General features: G+C 44.3%; 1 protein-coding gene across 1 annotated transcript in view; it reads left to right on the top strand.

Moving 5' to 3' along the window:
• PLCZ1 (phospholipase C zeta 1) overlaps positions 1-20,997 on the top strand; it is a gene marked incomplete at its 5' end in the record, with an annotated part of 126,223 nt that overhangs the window by 51,080 nt on the left and 54,146 nt on the right. Inside the window, one exon of the mRNA XM_065423279.1 lies at positions 9,989-10,225. Within this exon, the coding sequence (XP_065279351.1) occupies positions 9,989-10,225 (237 nt within the window). The remainder of the gene's footprint in view (positions 1-9,988; positions 10,226-20,997) is intronic.

The raw sequence follows: 20,997 nt of genomic DNA, 5'->3' as shown, positions 1-20,997 counted from the left end.
CGGCTGAGCCCTCAAGGGTTAACACGTTGTTAATGTAGCCTCACACTTTACAAGGCAGCACGAATGGAGGGAGGGGAGACAGCATGACAGAAAGAGATAGAGACACACACTGTGTGCGTGTGTGTGTGTGTGTGTGTGTGTGTGTGTGAGAAAGAGAGAGAGAGAGAGACATGCGCATTGCCCCTTTAAGTACACTGACCCCACTCTAAGTACACTGCCTTTTTAAGTAGATCAGCAAGTTGGGACAGCAGCTGCTGCCAGCAAGCTCCCTCCATACTGAGCCCTGTTGTTTCCCCCCCTGCTCTGTGGAGATGGGGTAAAGGAGCAGGGGGCAGGAATGGGAGGAGGGGGACACCCTAACATTAGTCCCCGCCCCTGCACAGCAAGCAGGAGGCTCCTGTAAGCAGCTCCAAGGCAGAGGGCAGGAGCAGCACACGGCAGTGGGGGGAGGGACACCTGAATTGCCTGGCAATAGCCTGCTGGGCGGCTGTAGCACAGGGAACTTAGGGGAGCTGATAGGGGGGTTGCCAGTCCATCCTGGTTCCAAGCCCCCACCAGCTAGCTCCAACGGGCTGCTCTTTCTGCAAGAGTGGACAAAGCAGGCGGCTGCCAAATGACGTTATAAGGGAGCATTGCACAACTTTAAATGAGCATGTTCCCTAATTGATCAGCAACGTAACAATGAAACAATGTTAACCAGGACGACTAAGTGAGGAGTTACTGTATGTAAATTACAATAGCCTTACTTTACTATGTTTCAGTGATGGATGAACATAAGAGGGGCAGTTATTGGTGAGGAGAATGGAAATCTGGAGTGTTGGGGATTGTTTGGGCATAGTGTCCTGGAATGGTTTACGTAGTCTTCCTCTGCTTCCAAATACTTCCACAGTAGTGCCCATGAAACCTTTGACCCCCACCCTCCCTCATTTTGTCATCTTTACCTTCCTACCATCAAGACACTGAGGCAGCCTACTGCTGCTTCCTCCACCTCACTCCACACCCTAGGATGACACATTGCAGCATGCTAGTTGCATGGGAAAGACCTCAGTTGGAGTTTAAGCAAGCATGCAGGAAATTTAGAAGAAGTCTGCATTTGCATTTTCTTATTTTTGAGATTATAAACAGAAAAATAAGACTTTGAGGCCCTTCCCAAACACTGTTTAGGCCCCACCATTGTGGTTAGACTGAATAGTTAGCCTGCCTCACCCCACTATGTGGGGCTTGATTTCATTGTTGATGAAGAGAGTTCCAATGTTCAAAATTCAGTATACAGACCCAAAGCAAAGATAACAGCAGGCTCTTGAGTGGTAGAGCTCTCTTCTATTACATATGTTTCTCTTTGGTGTTATTGATACAGAAGAACAACTGTTTATGAATTGGCAAAACAATGATTGTGATTCAATTTGGAAAAGAGAGAATGAAAAAAGCGTGTAATGTTTTGTGTCTTATTTAATTTACACAGACACTAGAATGACACTTCAGTTTTTATTAGAAACATTATTCCCATCTGCTCATATTGAGAGGGCAGGGTGCCAGGAGCTTTTCAAGGAGCAATGACTAGTCCCTGGCTCAAGAAAATGTCTCTTAAACTGTGGTAATCTTGTTGATCATTGCCCTGACTTTAACATCCTTTTTTGGGAAACAGTAATGGAAAGATTATATAGAAATACCTCTGATAATATCTGGAGAGCACTCTTTTTTTATCCCTGTCATTTTGATTTTAGATCAGAGTATGGTATGAAGACATAATGGTTGATGGTAACCTTTTCGTGATGGAAATATTAAGCATCCATGCTGATTTTATGTAGATCACTCAGCAGGCAATAGTTGTTATTGACATCTTTACAGACCCTAGTAAGGGCAGACTGAGTAATATTAGATTGGCTCTATTCTTCTCCTCCTGGAGATGGCCTAGAAAGTAGTACTAGGGAATGTTCATCTATTTCAACAACTCTCTACTGCTGGCTACTACTGTAATCTGTTCTTACTCCCTCCCCTCACTTCCCCCCAAAAAACCCTTAGTATATTTGGCATTTAAGGAGATGGTAAGATGTTTTTGGCTACAATATCATATAACAACCATATTGCAACAATACGCAGCTGTACACCTTTATTTCATTGACCCAGAAAGAAAGGCAATTCATCTTTCCTAGTATCTATCTGAGATTGGGACTTGAATGTCAGGCATAGAGTGAGGAGAAGGAGGAGCATAGCCACTGCCTGTTACCATGGCAGCAGCAACTCAAGAATGAGTTTGCCACTGCTGACCAACCTCACAGTAGGAAAACAAAAGCTAGAACTAGGAATATTCACAGTAGGCTTATTTTAAATTTTTTTTAAAACTCTACAAATGCAGTAAAAGTAAATTTACAGAGAATGTTTCCAGTATATTCATATGTGTGTCCTTTCCTCCTTGAAATCTAGTAAAACTATGGTAGAAACAAGATAAAAGTCATGGCACTATTTCCCAGGAGCTTTGATTAAAATAAGTCTCTCTCTCTCTCCAGTTCCATTTGGTACATAAATACAATTAAAAATGGTACCATTGAGAATATGTCTGATACAATCTCCTTAAAAAACCTCCAATAGCTTATCTCCTGTACATTCTAACAAAACATTAGCCAAAAGACACATGGAGATCTTAACCATTTCCCCCTATTATTATGCAAATCTGCGGATTGTGACAAGGTTACTGCCCTGAGTCACACTCTCCCTTTCTTTCTCAGCAATCTCTTAACATTTTCCTGGTCCAGCTCCAGTTGAACTGACCACAAACATCTTTCAGAATAAAGTGATCTCAAACACAAAACCTTAATAGCAAAAGTCCTTCCTTCCAGTGTTTCCTGAATGGGGTTGGGTAGTGGTTTTCCATCCCTCTTCCACAGCCTGGAAGGGACATGCTGCATCACCCCTTTTCCGTTGGGAAGGAGGAGGGTGTTGTAAGAGAACTGGATTTGACATAACTTGCAGCCATCTTGTGCACTTAGGCTGCCATAAGCTGGAAGCGAGGACACCACATAGGAATAATTTGGCCTTGCTTAGGCAGATAGAACAAAAACAACTGCAAGCTGCAGTTCTACTGACTGGGGTAGATAAAGTGAAAGGACAGATTCATGAGAATGAGGGGAAATGTGGAAAACTGACCTTGATTCTGGTTGTCTGTGTTTGTAAGTTATTTTGCTGAAGCTGCTTTGCTGATAAGGAGAATAATGAATTGTTATTGGCTGTTGCTAGGGAAATTGTTAGCCTATTAGGGGCTATTATGAGTTATGTGCTTTGTCCAGAGAAAATCTATAGAGTTTAGTTAGAAAATGTGCTTTGGAGCAGTCCAAAGAAGCTTTTTTGGGGGGCAAGGATCTGGCACCTAAACTCCCCAGCAGCTGGACAGAAGAGGGGCCCCCGGAAGGCTGGTTGCTGATTCCTCAAAACCATTTCAGACATTAGGTAAATATAAGTGTTTGGATTGCTCTAATCCTACTGATACAGATATATGTATGTGTGTGCTTAAGACCTAATAAAAAAAGTGGTTTTAGGTATAAACACACTTGTTTGTGCCAATCATTTATTAGACAGAGGAGCTAGGCCCCCACTGATTTATCCCTGACACCGCCTGGAGAGAAACAGTTAAGTTACCACTACTTTGGGTTCTGAAAACCCTGGGTAACAAGAGGGTTGCCAGTCCACTGGCAAACAGACCCTCTCTATTTATTTTCCATTTCACAGTGAGAACAGGGAATCTTTTGTGCCAGTCTTCCCTTCCGAAGGTGTCTCTTGATTGGTTTATTGATTGATTGTATGGGATGGAGGGGGAGCCTTGTCCTCCCCTACACCACAAGGCTTCTAGTCCAAGGCCTTTAAAGAAATAGTAAGCTTTCCCCACTCCCCCCTCAGAGATTAAATTATCCCTCCCCAGGACCATTTGCTCTCTCCCAGCACCTGCCTCTGCCATTTCCCAGGTCTTCTTTTGCTCCAGAATTACTGGAATGGGATAGCCTAGTCTTTCAGGGCCAGCATCCCTGATTACACTGATATTTTAAAAAGGGCCATTCCTGCACCATAATTCTAATGTTTTTATTTGTTTTTATTTATGCTGAATTTTATGAAGGGGTAGCTTAACTGTTCCCATATGTTGCAATTTCCCAGAAGAAGCTTTTTCTTCACCTTTAATCAATATTGACGTGATCAAAGTGATGCTTGAATTAGAAAATTTCCATTTTCTGGGCTTTATTTTCTTTTTTCCAAGTACCTATGTTTGCTCACTCTCCAGACCTTTTACTTTTCTCTGTTTCCTAACAATTTGGGAAATGTGAAGGAAAGGAGTTAGGGTCAGCCAATTTTAAAGATCCCTTGTAGGCAGAGGATGGCTTCCCTTTTTTAAAATAAAAGGCAGCATACTAGATTAAAAATCTATGGATATGCAAGAAGATTTTCAAAACCAAAGAAGTATTCACATTCCTCCTCCCCCTCCTCTCAGTCCTCTTTTACAGCTCCAGGATTTGTCTTCCATCTTTCTGTGATCTGACTTTTGATCTTTCTGAACCTGTGACAATCGGGAAGGCAGTTTCTTATCTTTGCCAATGCGCCTGGGACTTTGTGCTGAGTCTTGTGGTACTTTAGTTGTTCTGGCATGCATCATACTTTGGGTTCAACGTCACCTGAATTAAAGTACATTTTACCATAGGAGCTATTTTTGCTGATTTACTTATTTAAATCTATTGTGTCGAGAGATTTAAATTAGTGCTAGTCTCAAAATCCCTCCAGCACATAATAGGCAAGAATTTTGTTGGGTGGCAAATAATCTTATGTTGATGAATGCTAAGTATTATGGAGTAAACTGTAGAAAAGTGTCAACTGGCTTTTTGTTTAATGTGCAGAGAAACAAACATTAATGGCACATATCCTGGTAGAAAAGTGTGGCTTTAAATACATTTTTATTGACCAAGGATTTCTAAATTAGTATTGGTATCCCTATTTCACAGCCTGTATCATTATTGCTGTAAATTTTATACTTTTAAAATGTTTAAAACATAGTAGATAATCTTATTGTGTAGTTTCAAACATGAAACTGAAGGTCTGCACATAAAGTATTTATGTAAGGATAATCTAAATAAAGTAGTCAAGCTACTTATACAGTACTCCATTTTTGCCACTTCTTTGTATTTGTTGTTCCTTAGATTTAAAACATCATATCTTTTGCAATTGATGATTCTGGTTTTATTAGTTTGTGGTGATCTTGCAAAATACTGTACCAAAATCTCTTTTTGACCAGAGAGACCTTCTGTAATTCTATCTGAAACCAACATGAATGTCATCATTTCTCTTTGATAAGATGAAACTATCATCTTCACAAGATATGTCAGACTACGTTTGCCTATGGAAAAGAGCTTTTTCATTCTGGGCTATATTGTGCCATCAGTCTATAAACAAACCTCCAATTGCCTTCTGCTTAAAATGTGATGGCACAATATGACCCTCTGTTATTATGAAGCCACTAGTCGCAACACCAACGTTTAAGTTTGGGTTCATTTTTTCTACTTAAAGCAAAGTTATATACAAGGTGCAGTAAATTAATACAATATCAATAAATACAAGCATGACAATTCCCTTTTGGATCTATGAAGTGAAATCCCCTTTATAAATATTTGAACAAACAGATGACCAAAAGTGTTTACAACTGTTTTAAAATATCTAGAAATACTAATATATGGTAAAAAATTCAGTACTCTGCAGAAATATCAGCAACACTATGCACATTCAAATTCTACTAAAAAAATAAGGTATTTACAAGAAACAAGGCTCATCTATTAGTGATTTAGGCAGTGTTAAAGTGCACCTGTATTCGGAGTTACCGCTGTAGGAAGACTACATCAATCCTTACACTAGAGCATGGATGGTAAACATTAAGAATGTGCTATCTCTTCCCCTTGCACTCTGACAATTTGATCCTACAAACAAAAGGCCCCTGTTGAAAAGGAGAGTGTCAGCAACTGAAAGTTGGAATTTAGAATGGAATGCCTGTTTCCACCTTAATTATAACTCTAGTATTTGCTACCATAAATGCTACATTTTGTGTAAATGATGTTTCTTTTTATGCACACTTTGTATTTCTTAATGGGTATCTTAATAATACACTATTTGAATCACAGGTAAATTCAATTATCTGTTATGTAATGTGTAAGTATTTATATGTTTTCACAACCTTCCCAGACCAATATTAATATAAACCCTGAATTCTTTGCTACTTCATGTGAAACACGTGATGTAGTTATGTGACTCTCATGGTCTAAGGGGTTAACTAAACCCTGTTTCTCTGTATCAATTCACTATATACAGAGATAAAGATAATGACTGTTATAAGATGACCATTTTACTGTAGAGATTATATGGACATTGTCGTCTCTAAGGACATGTCTACACTACTACTTATGTCATTCAGGGGTGTGAAAAAACATGCCCTGAATGACATAAGCTTCTCCCGCCGACATAGAGTTGCTTGTTTTGGTGGCTTTATTATGTCGACAGGAGAGCGACTACATGGGCCATCTTATAGCAGTGCATCTTCATTGGTGCAGCTCTGCCGCTGTGAGCTCACTAATGTAGACATGGCCTTAAATGAAGATTAGGCTCTGTGGTGCTGATGTGAGAAAATAAACAAACCAATTATGTTTAAATAAGGCTGCCACTGTGATGAGGAACAGGAAATTGGAAGTTAAGGATTATGTGTGGCCACTACCTCTATAAACTCAGTGCAGAGCATATTTCATGTCTACCCTGAATAAACAGGATCTCCCTTTTGGTTTTTGTTGTTGGTTTGTTTGGTTTTTTGTTTCAATAGAAATCTTAGACTTTATTGGTAAGGTTCTCAGAGAAGAATATATGTTCTTGTTGCATCTTTGGTGAATCCTTTAACCTAAAAAGGGAACAATTTAAGCACTACTCACCATTTGCACAGTAGAAGTCCACTACTACAGTCTACTGCAGTTAGTCCAGTTTATTAGTCCACTACTACTCTTGACTGCACAGAAGCCCAGTCTACTACAGTCAGTAGAAATCTAGTGTAGTGTGCTTCCCAAACCAGTCACCTCTTTGACTTTTTCGACATTCTTAGTAAGACTAGAGAACTTTATAAGTTCTCATTATAAGCTTTCCGTTTATCACCCTTCAAATGCCTAACGCAGGACCTGAGGAATACTTGTGAGAAAGATTTGCCGTTAAACACATTTCTGTGATACCGCTCACTGTAGTATCTAGAGGTCCAAAGCATGCTGCCACATTGATAGGGAATGGAACCAGAAAGGTCTTAGCACTCATTTTTCATATTCTCAAGATCAAATACACCTGACAGAAGATCCCAAGACCAATCCCTGAGGAACTCCACTGTAACTGCCCTCCAGCCTTACAGCTCACCTTTCATTGTGACCCATTGTAGTTTCCCCTTTAACTAGTTCCTTATCCAACTTTCAATTCTCATATTAATCCCCATCTTCTCCAATAATTTCCCATGTGGAACTGTATTAAATGCCTTACCGAAATCAGGGTAGATTAGATCTACTGCATTTCCTTGTCTAAAACAAATCTGTTATCTTCTCAAAGAAAGCGATCAGTTTGGTCTGGTATGATTTACCTTTTGTAAAACCACATTGTATTTTATCCCAATTACCATTTACGTCTATGTCCTTAACTACTACTTTCTCTTTCAAAATTAGATCTAAGACCTTGCAGAGAATTGAGGTCAAATTACAAGCCTGTAGGTTCCCAGATCACATTTTTTCCCTTTCTTAAAAATAGGTACTATATTAGCAATTCTCCAGTCACACATACTACCCTTCACTTTACAGATTAATTAAAAATCTTTGCTATTGGGCTTGCAATTTCATGTGCCAGTTCCTTTAATATTCTTGGATGGAGACTATACAGGTCCCCCAATTTAGTCCAATTGAACTGTTTGACTTCTACCTTGGATGTGGTAATTACTACTTCCATATCCTCATTTCCATTAACCACCCTGCCACTACCACTAAGCTCCTCTTTACCCTTATTAAAAACTGAGGCAAAGTATTCGTTTAGGTGTTGGGCCGTGCCTAGGTTATCTTTGATCTTCACCCCATTCTCAGTGCTTAGGAGTATCACTTCTTCTTTTCTTGTTTGCCACATGACCAATGAGCTGCAATATTCCCCTCTGAAGACTGCCTGCTGGAGAGGATTTGTATTTTGGATGGGATGGCTTGTGATTTCTGTTCTCAGTGGGAGCCTCTGGGTGCTAAGCACTTTTGAAAATCAGAGGAGTTAAGTTCAGTGCATAAATGGGAGCCAAGTTATTTGGAAACTCTGGCTCCAGTTGTGGATCCCAGCGCTTTGGAAAATCTGTCCCTAAATTTAATTTCATAAGTACTTTGTATTTATTATGTAATCTGTGATCATATTAGCAACATAATACTGCATTCTTCACTCAGCTAATGAACATTTACTGGGAAAAGAAGCAAAATCTAAAGAAAGGGGCCTTGGGATAACCCTAGTGCCCTTGCCAAAATTCCATTTTTCATTTAATACAAATTTATGTAAATGTTCTGGTTCATGGTTGTCTGAAGATGTGGTGCTACAGCCTTCTCACTTTGTTTATATATTACTTATTTACTTAAAAGAAACCTGCTTGTAACATTGTTCTACAACACTCTTTATTATTATATGAAATAGTTGCCTGTTTTTAACTGCAGAATTACTCTTCAGACCCACTAATAGATACTCTTTTATCAAAATTAATTCTTTTTAACTCTGTACAGTGATTTTAGTAAGGCAACAAGGGAAATGTATAACAACCACTAAGACGTGTAAAGACTTTTGATAGTTTACATTTTATAGTTTGGCATGCTGATCAAGTAAGATGCTGTCATTTACCTAGAAATGAATGTCATTCTGCTTACAAAGTAATAGTTCAGTAAGACCATTTTTGCAGTCTGATAATGGTTATCATTGGAAACTTGACTGTGTACATTTTGTATATCTGTATAAATTCTGAAATTTGAAATTTTGTCTATTTTTTTCTCTCAGGAATAATAAAGCTATCAATTCTTTAGGTACTGTATACTTTAAAAAATGACACTTTCCTTAGGTACCAATAGATCCCTAAATTTGTATCAGCATCCGATCTGTGATCCACAACATGGTCCGCAGATATCCACAGATTTGGTGGGCTCTAAGTATCAAGACTCTGAGCTCTATTAAGTTAACTTTACTGAAGATATAGGATAAAAAAAAAGGTCCTGCTGTGCTTATACACATATGAAAATAAGTAATGGTAGGATCATAGCTTGGTATACAGGGCAGCAGTGTACTATGCAAATAGGGCACCAAAATTCCTGCCTTCCTTAGCTAGAACCACTTCCATAGGTGTAGTCAGATATCAAAACAAGCATTGTTCTCATATGTGTGTGCATTTATATTTATAAAAAACAAAGTGATGCTTAATAAACAATACCATCTATGTTCACATATATGCATACACACCTATTGTGCTGCCATTGGCATTCAGCCGTACATTCTCACTGACTTGTACCTAGCACCGATATGGAGCAACAATTTCTTGCTTGACCTTGCTATGTGGCAATCACATTCTTTTGGTAGATGGGTGCTGAATACCCACTTCTCTTCTTACAACACTCTTGCTCATTGTTCCAGCACTGGTGTGTTTTGCATGATGGCAAACTTCATTTGTATTTTTACCTTTCTTCTCCTTATTGTATGGAGTAGTCTGTTATGCTCAGGTTTTTTTGTTCTCTAAAACTTACATTGTCATGAAAGATAATTTGTTTGGTAAGATATTTGGTTGTCCATTACTCTAGAGTACTCGTTTGTGAACATCACCCCACCAGCACCCATAATTCTAAAACAAATTACATCTATAAAATACATTTTGAGAATAGGCGTTGCAGTGTTTTTATATGAAAATGTATTATTAAATGCATTATTATGCTTTCTACTGTTTTCACAGGCATTAAAATTCAAAATATTGGTAAAAAATAAGAAAGTTGGAACACTTGAAGAAACTGTTCTCAGGAGAGGTCTTGATAGCCATGGTGAGATAGGGGAATTTGTAGAAGAGGTAGAGCAATCTGAAGATGATGAAGCTGATGAAAGCACTCCCGTGCTACCAAAATCTCCTGTGCTAAAAAGAAGAAATGCAGTTAAGAGATCTCCACCACCCCCTCGAAAAAAGCGAAAGGTAAAAGTATGCTGTCTCATAGGAAATTAGAAGGTGAACAGAGGGGTTTATTTTCTTTGGTTGATATTTTTTTTAAAAGTAGCTTATAATAGATCATAAATAAAATTTAAAGGGTAGGTTTTAAAATTACAAATTCATGATAAAGCAAAATATGTAAAAATAATATTTTTCATCTCATGGCTCCCTTCATTTCCTCACTCGGGTAATGCATCCAGTCAAGATACAGCATATTTTGGCATCCAGTTCAAGTGCAGTCCTTCTCAATTCCTTCATGCCAAATTTTACTTTCCCTGAACTTCTCCATTCTAACCTTGTGCTTAGCCTGTCCATTGCCCTCACCAGCTAGGGGTTCCAACAGACAAGATGCAGTGCTGTTCACATTGCACTGCTTATGCCCATTCTCCTTATTGGACTGCCCAAGAGGAGAAGTGGGGTTTTGTGCGCCTTCTAATGAAGGCAGGGAGAGGGAGAGTTCCTCTGACGTCCCTCCTGTCTACAACTCCTTCACCACTCCCAATCAGACCAAACAGTTTGTCCAAGAAGCTTTAAAGAATCTCATTCACCTAATTTTCTGTATTCTGTTTTTATGCACAGGACTAGGTAGGCATGGGGTTACAATAAAAAGTATTTACAGTGCTAGGCAGGAGTTTTGCTTTCTCATTTATCAAGATACTGAAGAGATCATTAAATGAGCCTCTACTCTTAAAGGTGACTATAACAATGGCATGTAGTTCCATGTTTATGTCCACTGATTTCCATTTTAAGTGTGCTCAATTAACTAAAGAGATAGATACATGGACTCATAGACTTTAAGGCCAGAAGAGACAATTGCAATCATTTTGTCTGACTTCCTGCAGGTCATAGAATCTCACCCACCCACTCTTGTAATAAGCCAATAACCTCTGGCTAGGATGACCAGACAGCAAGTATGAATAATCGGGATGGGGGTGAGGGGTAATAGGCACCTATATAACATTAAGCCCCAAATATCGGACTGTCTCTATAAAATTGGGACATCTGGTCACCCTACCTCTGGCTGAGTTACTGAAGTCCTCAAATCATGATTTAAAGACATCAAGTTACAGAGAATCCACCATTTACTCTAGTTTAAACCTGTAAGTGACCCCAGGCCCCATGCTGCAGAGGAAGGCAAAAACAAAAAACAAAAAAAACAACCCAAATTGCCCCCCCTCCCCCCCCAAAAAACCCCCAGGGTCTCTGCCAATCCGACCTGGGGGGAAATTCCTTTCCTGCCCCAAATATGGTGATCAGTTGTACCATGAGCATGTTGGCAAGACCCACCAGCCAGACACCTGGGAAACAATTCTCTGTAGTAACTCAGCTCTCCCCATCTAGTGTCCTATCTCTGGTCACTGGCGATATTTGCTACTAACAGTTGCAGATGGGTCACAGGCCATTGTAGGCAGTCTCATCATACCATCTTTTTCGTTAACTTATCAAGCTCAGTCTTGATGGTTCTTTGTCATGGAAATCTGCTGCTTCCTGAGGTATGGAACTGCGGGTTTCTCCTGTTTCCAGGTTTCAGAGGGAGGCAAGAGGTATCTGTTCCCCACAGATTTCTGCCTCCCAGCACCTACTGAGCTGCACTGAGATTATCTCCCAGGTTTCTAGTGCTGTGCTCAGAGGCAGAGGTTTCCTCAGCAGATCTCTTTCTCATGTTCTCTCTGAATGCTCTTTTAATCAGTTTTTTTGCCACCTTCTTTCTCTCCCTTCAGCTTGGTCTCTGCCAGCCAGGGAATGGGTCTTCAGGGGAGGACTCTGAAGAAAGCTGGGGATTCCTCTAGCCTAGTAATAGACCCCCAGCTAGTCCTTAAGAGAGTGTCCCTGCAAGGGCTTTGCTCTCTTCTGAGGCACCACAGTTTAGCACTGATCAGCCCAGGATCCCTGGTCTGGACAAGTGAAGAGATCATATATCAACTGCCTCCAATTCTCAGCCTTAAGATCCTTGTAAAGCTTCAGGGTCACAGCCGAGGAAAGCCAGTTTTAGTTCATTCTGACAGTACAGCAAGCAAGGACTAACAAGACCAAATCCTTGACTAAAGAAGGCTCAGTCCGGTTAGATTAAGAGCAGCAGAATTTATCTTGCATCAAAGCAAAACATATACCCGGAGTCCTCAATTTACAGGCGAAGTGACTCAGTCACACACAGGGTCTACTGGAGCAGTTTCTAGACTGGTTTCCAGCCCAGCCACACTCCGCAGAACATGCCTACGATGGACATGATTGGTACAGTAAAATATGCTGATCTACCAGGGTTTTTCAGCTGTGTTTGGGCTGTTGATGTATTCTCCCTGTGCAGCAGTGACATCCTACTATATACTGCTCCCTCCAGTACCTCACTTACTTAGGAAAATAAAATTGGATAGGGAGAGCACAATCTTAATTGCCTCAGATTCTATCCATCAGTGTTAGAACTCTGACTTTTTAATGCTTCCTATCAAAAGTCAGATCTCTGTCTCAGGGGTCCATTAATCATGGAGTAAGATACAATGCTGTATTGTTTTCTGCTCTCTCTTTCTTCAATTTTGCCTGCACCCTGAGCTACACCCCACCTGCACACAGCCCCTAGCTACCCCCTCCCTGCACCCTGAGCTACTCCCTGCCTGCACACAGCCCCTAGCTACCCCCTCCCTGCACCCTGAGCTACACCCCACCTGCACACAGCCCTTAGCTACCCCCTCCCTGCACCCTGAGCAACACCTCTCACTGCACAACCCCAGCTATCCCTTGCCTGCACCCTGAGCTACACCTCACCTGCACACAGCCCCTAACTACTCCCTCCCTGCACCCTGAGGTACTCCCTGCCTGCACATAGCCCCTAGCTACCCCCGGCCTGCACCCTGAGTGGTTTTCAAATTTTTGAGCTGAGCCCTGCCCCCACTTTGAGTTATAATTTTTGGTTGCACTCCCCCCTCAGCCCCCCCCCCAACTCAGACAGGCTGGGTGGCCAGCTGAGATGAGTCAGGGGGTGGAGGTGGTGTTCCCTCCCTCGGCCATGCTGTGCAGAGCTGGCCTGAGCCCCGCTGGGCCCTGCCCCGCCCCCCAAATAGAAGTCAAACTATGCCTATGCCCAAGGCCCCTCCCCGCACCAAACAGATGGAGCCCCAAGTCCCCTGCACCCCGCTGGGCCCTGGAGTTTTTATAGCATGTTGGGGTTCAGAAAGAAAAAGGTTGAGAATCCCTGCCATAGACTAGTATAATATATTGCCAGGTAGTTTTTCAGTCTATCGCACCTAAATTTTCCTTTCTTAATTGTATCCCATTACTCCTACCACATTGTACCACCCTAAACTATTGCTTTCACTTATCGCTTTGTACATCTTTCAAGTACATCTTTGTACATCTGTCAAATATTGTAGACTGCTATCATGATAACCACTTTGTTATTGTTTACCTAAGCTCTAACATATACATATTATATATAACTTATATAAAGTATAACTTATAGATATTAAGCTCTTATAACATTTCCCAGGTAAGTTGGTCTTCAGCCCATTGATAACTTTTCTTCCTGTGTTCTGAGCTTGCTCCATTTTGTCAATATACTTCTAGTTCAGATGCTCAGAACTGAATGTGATATTTTAGGTGAATTTTGTTGTTTCAAGTATCTGAAGGAAGGAATCTTAGCAACCATGAACTAAAGCACATCCACTGCTATAGAAAAGAACAATGGATCTTTCCTCTCCTGCACCACAGTGGTTGCAAAATTACACCCACCAAAACTAATCTGAACCATAAACATATTTAACCCAGAATGCCTTCATGTAATATGAGAACCTTGCACTTCTCACTTTGAAGAGGACTATCAACCTAAGTAATGGAAAAGATCACCTGAATGCAAGATGGCCTGTCAGCATGTATGTGATCCATAATGACTTTCCCTCTCTCAAAGAATTCAGACTCTTCAATCAAGCAGCATGAAAGCACTATAAAACGTCAGTACTACAACATGTGAATAATGTAGGGTGACCAGATGTCCCGATTTTATATGGACAGTCCCGATTTTGGTTTTTTTTTCTTATATAGGCTCCTATTACCCCCCACCCCCGTCCCGATTTTTCACATTTGCTGTCTGGTCACCCTAGATTAAATAATGCAAGCTCTTATTGTCTAATGAGGGAAATTAAGGTCTCTTCTGCCCCCTAATTACAGAACTCATAGTTCTTCTTCGAGTGCTTATTCATGTCAATTCCAATCAGGTGTGTGCGCGCGCATGTGCACGGTAGCCGGAAGATTTTCCCCTAGCAGCATCCGTCAGGTCGGCCTGGACGCCCCCTGGAGTTGCGCCTTCATGGAGCTCAATATAGAGCCCTGCCAACCCGCCATCCCCTCAGTTCCTTCTTACTACCAGTGACGGTTAGCTGGAACTTTCCTATGCTCTTGTCTCAACAAGCACATTCAGCATTGTTCTTATATTGTTCTCCATTAGTTCTCCATTGTTCATTAACAGATAGTAGTTAGTAGTTCATTAGTGTTAGATAAGTTTCCTTTGGGGGGGGGGGGAATCCCCTCCTACACTCTCCCGACACCAGGGCATGCCAGGGTCTCCGGGCTTCAAAGTCGGCGAAGCGTGCGGCAAGTGTATGCCCACTAGCGATCCTCACACCTCGTGTCTAAGATGCTTAGGAGAGTGCCATCAGAAGGATCGCTGTGTCATTTGTAAGACCTTTTGGCCCAGGACTTTAAAAGATACAGAGCAGTGCCTGAAGGTTATGTTGATGGAGGCAGCACTACGCCCCCCGTCTGACCCTGGGTTGACAGACCCTGTGCCGAGAACCTCCTCCTCAGTGTGGAGCGCTCCAGCATCGTCAGCACAGGCACCGGTGCCAGGTAAGGATAAGGACTCACGACACTGTCCTGGCTCCACTCACGGCTCACATGTTGCACACAGGCACCGTTTGCAAAACTTGAAGAGGTCAGAGAGGGGTCAGTCTCCCCCTTCTAGACCTAAGGAGCCTGCCACTGTTAGATCTGAGTCGAGCCACACTAGTGCTGCTCCACCTGTGACGGTCGCGCCAACTCCTGCCCGCGTAGAGGGGCGGCTGAGGCCAAGCCAAGCCGTGAGCTGCACCTCACTTCGACACTGGAGGCGTTTGAGGTGGCCCAAGAACTGCTTCACCTCACGGCACTGTTCTCTCCACCCAGACAGGATAAGTCGCTGGCACCGGTAGCTTCCCAGGCTCCTTCAAGGGGAAAGCCCGCTGTGATAGCCCCCCGATCTCTGACCCCCCTGCCTCACTCCCGAGCACCGGAGGACACCCAGCCATGCCAATCCCTGATCCCTCAGTGTGAAAGCACGATGCCTAGAAATACCGCTCCTCTGTGGTCATCGTTTTCAGACACCTCCGACTCTGAGTTGGGCTCATATCGGTCCTGGAGGAGTCGGAGCAGACAGTCCATGTCAACTCGGGACCGGCACCCTTACCCGGCACAGTGGCCTGCCCAATGGCAGCTCCCGGCGCAATGGCCCTTTTAGACTCCCTGGGCTTTTCATCAAAGCCAAGGTCGCAGCCAAGGGTCTCATTCCAGGGTGATGTCGGTGTCCTCGGCCTCATTTCTTCCCCCGCCAGCACCAGCATGGTCAGGTACAGGCCCATTACAACCCTGCACTACTATTTCGGTGCCTCCGGCACAGCCAGCACCAGGCCCAGAGCTACCGGCGGCACCAGCACCAGCGGCGATTCCGACATTAAGAACGACATCGGCACTTATGGCACTTTCAGCACTGGTGGTGCCTGCATTGGTGTATGCAGCCCCTACACTGAGGAGTGCGACACCATCTAGGTCGGCACTGGGCTAGGAAATCCAGATGCCATGGGACCCTTTGGGGACGGAAGGAAGTAAGCAGCGACTCCTTATGGGGGTCTCTTCTTCGTCCTCGCCAGATGAGGCATTGGCGGGCACGGCGACAGTCCCGGCCCTGGAGGACAACAGGGTTCTGCAGCAACTGCTGTGGAGGGTTGCCCAGGGCCTGGGCATTCAGGTGGAGGAGGTAGTGGAGGATACAGATACAATGGTGGATATCCTCGACCCCTCCAGACCTGCACCTATTGCCCTGCCCCTCATAAAGACCATCTCTGACACCACGAAAACTCTGTGGAAGACCCCAGCCTCGTTGCCCCCTGTGGCTAAGCGTAATGAAAGACACTAATTCATGCCGTCCAAGGGTTATGAGCATTTATACACTCATCCCACACCTGACTCTCTTGTGGTTGATGCTGACAACCAACGTGAGTGTCAGGGCTTCCAGGGACCCTCCCTGAAGAATCGGGAGGTGAAAAGACTTCACCTTTATGGAAGAAAGGTCTACTCCACTGGGGGCTTGCAGCTCTGCATATCCAATCAGCAGGTCAGCAGGTACTCCTACAACACCTGCTCGGCAATGGCCAAATTCAGGGAGCTGCTCCCCTCGGACTCCTGTGCCAAGTTTTTGGCATTGGTTGATGAAGGGAGACTCATCTCAAGGGTGTCCCTTCAGGCGGTGCTTGACGGGGCAGAGGTGGCCACACGAGTGGCTATGAGAAGGGGCTCATGGTTTCTGGTCTCCCCTACGAGGTACAGCAAACCATTCAGGACCTGCCTTTTGAGGGTGAGACTCTCTTCTCAGAAAAGACTGACAAAAGGCTTAACAGCCTTAAAGACTCCAGAGTCACCTTGAGGTCCTTAGGACCCTATACACCTTCAATGCAGTGGAGACACTTCCAGTTCAGTCACCAGAACCTCCAAGATGGCTCCAGAAGGAGAAATCGGAGCAGCAGGAGAAAGCTGTGTCAACCCTCTGGCCAGGGCTTGGGACAATCCAAGCCGTCTTCAGGGGCCAAACCAGCCTTTTGAAGGTGCAGTCGAGGATGGGCCACCAGAGCAATATCTGGATCCACCCCGCCTTACCTTTTCGTCCCAACTATCCCCTTTCTACCATGCATGGTAGCGTATCAGTTCCAACTGCTGGGTGCTCCATCCAATTCTGTGCCCTCATGCCCTTCCATACCCCTTCCCTCACCTCTTCAGGGATGCCTCTCATGAGCAACTCCTTATACAGGAGGTGCACTCGCTCCTATCGCTAGGGGCAGTAGAAGAGGTTCCTCAGGAGCAGAAGGGCAAGGGCTTCTATTCCCAGTATTTCCTAATACCAAAAGCCAAAGGCGGCCTCAGGCCCATCTTGGTCCTGTGAGAACTCAACAAGTTCATAAAGAAACTCAAGTTCCTCATGGTCTCTGTGGCCTCCATCATCCCCTCGCTGGATCCAGCAAACTGGTATGCCGCCCTCGACTTGAAGGACACATATTTTTATATCACTATTACCCAGCCCCATAGAAAGTATCTCAGGTTTGTGGTAAACAATACCCACTACTAATTCACAGTCCTTCCATTTGGCCTGTCAGCAGCACCTTGAGTCTTCACCAAGTGCATGGCAGTTGTCGACGTTTTCTTGTGCAGGCGCCAGGTAGAGGGGTTTCTGTACCTCGACGACTGGCTGATCAGAGGCCGCTCCAGGACCCAAGTGGAAGCTCGGGTCAGATTCATCAGAGCCACCTTCGACAACCTGGGTCTTCTTCTAAATGAAGCAAAATCAATTCTGTCCCCTGTACAGAGGATAGGGGCAGTACTGGACTTGACCTAAGCCAGGGAATACCTGCCGGAAGTGAGGTTTCAGGCCCTCACCAACATCATTCGAGGCCTCACACAGTTTCCCACCAGCACAGCAAGAAACTGCCTGAAGCTTCTCGGACACATGGCTGCCTGTACCTATGTGGTGCAGCATGCCAGACTCAGGCTTTGACCTCTTCAGTTGTGGCTCACGTCAGTGTATCACCCAGCCCGGGACAGCTTGGACAGGATCGTGACCCTGCCTCGCCCGCTCCTTGACTCTCTCCTGTGATGGCTCGACCCTCAGGAGGTATGCTCAGGGGTCCCCTTCACCACTCTGCTGCCGTCTCTGTTGCTAGTGACGGACACATCAGCATGGGCTGGGGAGCTCATCTAGGAGACCGCAGGACCCAAGATCTCTGGTCTCACACAGACCTGGCTCTCCACATCAATGCAGAGAGCTGAGAGCGGTGCACCTAGCATGCCAGACCTTCCATGCACACATAATGGGACATTGTGTATCTGTTATGACAGACAATACAACAGCAATGTTCTACATCAACAAACAGGGGGGTGCACGCTCCTGTTCCCTCTGCCAAGAAGCCCTCATGCTGTGGGACTTCTGTGTGGAGCATTCAATACACCTGCATGTGTCGTACCTCCCCAGGGTACAAAACGAGCTGGCGGGCCACCTCAGCAGGTCGTTTCAAGTCCATGAGTGGTCCCTTCACATGGACATTGCATTTTCAATCTTCCATAGGTGGGTTTTTCCCCAGATATACCTATTTGCCACGCGACATAATAGGAAGTGCCAGCAGTTCTGCCCCTTCCAGAATCACAGCCAGAGCTCCAGAGTGGATGCCTTCCTTCTTTCACGGGGAGGCCATCTCCTTTCCACCTTTCTGTCCATACTGCTCGTTCACAAGGTACTCCTCAAGATCCAGAGGGAATGAGCTTGGGTCATATTGATAGCACCAGCCTGGCCCCATCCAAACTGGTACACATCTCTCCTAGACATGTCCATGGAAGCCCTGGTCACCCTTCCACTCTTCCCAGACCTTCTGATGCAAGATCATGGTCGTCTTCAACATCCGAAAATTGTGTTGCTTCATCTCACGGCGTGGAAGCTCCATGATTGAACCTGATGGAGATTTCCTGTTCAGAATAGGTTCTTCTAGTCCTCCTTGGCAGCAGGAAACCCTCTACTAGAGCCACCTACCTTGCCAAGTGGAAGAGATTTTCGATCTGGTAGGCACAGCGCCATTCATGCCTGACACTAGCCTCAGTGCCGCTCATTCTGGACTATCTCTTCCATCTGAAGCAGCAGGGGCTTTTGTTGTCTTCAATAAGAGTGCACTTAGCCGCCATATCCACCCTCCATCTGGGCATGGGGGGGGAGGGATTGGTATTTGCTAAACCTATGGTCAGCCAATTTTTAAAAGGGCTCAACAGGCTGTACCCCACGTCTGTCAGCCGGTCCCTACCTGGGACCACAACCTGGTCCTCTCTAGGCTCATGGGACCCCCCCTTTGAACCATTAGCAACATGCTCCCTGCTCTACCTCTCTTACAAGGTGGCGTGCCTAGTAGTGATAACCTCGGCCAGGAGAGTGTCTGAGCTCAGGGCCCTACCATCAGAGCCTCCTTACATCGTGTTCTATAAGGACAAGTTTCAGCTCAGGCCTCACCCTGCTTTCTTCCCGAAGGTTGTGTCGCAGTTTCACATCAACCAGGACATCTTCCTCCTGGTTTCTACCCTAAGCTGCACTCCACCGCAAGGAACAGAGACTTCACTTTCTGGATGTCCGCAGGGCGCTAGCCTTTTACATCGAGAGAACGAAGCCGTTCAGAAAATTGGTCCAGTTATTTGTGGCAGTGGCAGACAGACTGAAAGGTCTGCCTGTGTCATCACAATGCATTTCGTCATGGATCACATCCTGCATTCGTGAGTGCTACAACCTGGCGGGGGTTCCCGCACCTCCAATCACTGCGAACTCTACCAGGGTGCAGGCTTCATCAACAGCATTCCTGGCACAGGCCAGAGACGATGCGGCCTTCGGACGAGCAGTGCTCCAATCAGTGGAAGACTCTGACCCCACCTCCTGAATTTAGGCTTGTGAGTCACCTGATTGGAATTGACATGAACAAGCACTTGAAGAAGAAAAAATGGTTACTCACCTTCTCGTAACTATTGTTCTTCGAGATGTGTTGTTCATGTCCATTCCAATACCCATAGTCCTAACCCTCTGTCAGAGTAGCTGGCAAGAAGGAACTGGGGGGGTGGCGGGTTGGCTGGGCTCTATATTGAGTGCCATGAAGGCGTGACTCCAGGGAGCGCCTAGGCTGACCCGACGGATGCTGCTAGGGGAAAATCTTCCAGCTACCGTGCATGTGCGCACGCACTCACCTGATTGGAATGGATACGAACAACACATCTCGAAGAACAACAGTTACGAGAAGGTGAGTAACCGTTTTCTTCCTTCAAACAGGGGAACCTATCACATTCCCAGAACCAGGCAATAGACTGGTATTATCCATATTTATATTCCTGTTTTGATATGTAGCATGTGATTTAATTGACCATGAGAATGACTTTCAGGACTCTCACCTCCTTCCACCATCCCTCTTTCCCTGCCGCCATATAAATAAGCAATGACTTGCAACTAAAAGTACAAATCAACCAATCAATCAAAATAGCTTTACCCCCAAGAGGTTTAATTTTTTCCCTTGAAAAGAGAGAAGAGCCAGTGTCCATGAAGATTAGAAAGTGCAATACTGAGTGAGAGTATAATACCTCTGTTTAGGTGAGATGCTACTGAACTAACTTTGAGAACTTGTGTAGATAAGACGCAGCCCACTGAGATGGCGCTTGTCCTTTGTCTCCGCTTAAGCCCATAGATTGATGATGGTCCATTGTACCTCTGCCTCAAATTCTCTTTTAAGGAGTTGAAAAGGGCACTGTCCTCTCCTTCTTATTGAACATTTGTGTAAAATCATTGAGGAATATTGAGACACGATGGTCTTATAGGCTAGCAGTTGAAACATAGCATACAATTGTATTGCTCCCTTACATCAGGTGCCAATAATACTATCACCATGTCTCCTAACACCTAAGTGATATTATTGCATGGATCAAGCACAGCTGGATCATACTGAAGCTTGGCAAGACAG

Source organism: Emys orbicularis, chromosome 1 (genome assembly GCF_028017835.1).
Source record: "Emys orbicularis isolate rEmyOrb1 chromosome 1, rEmyOrb1.hap1, whole genome shotgun sequence".
Taxonomy (NCBI): Eukaryota; Metazoa; Chordata; order Testudines; family Emydidae; genus Emys; species Emys orbicularis.
This window is presented reverse-complemented; position numbering and strand designations above follow the sequence as displayed.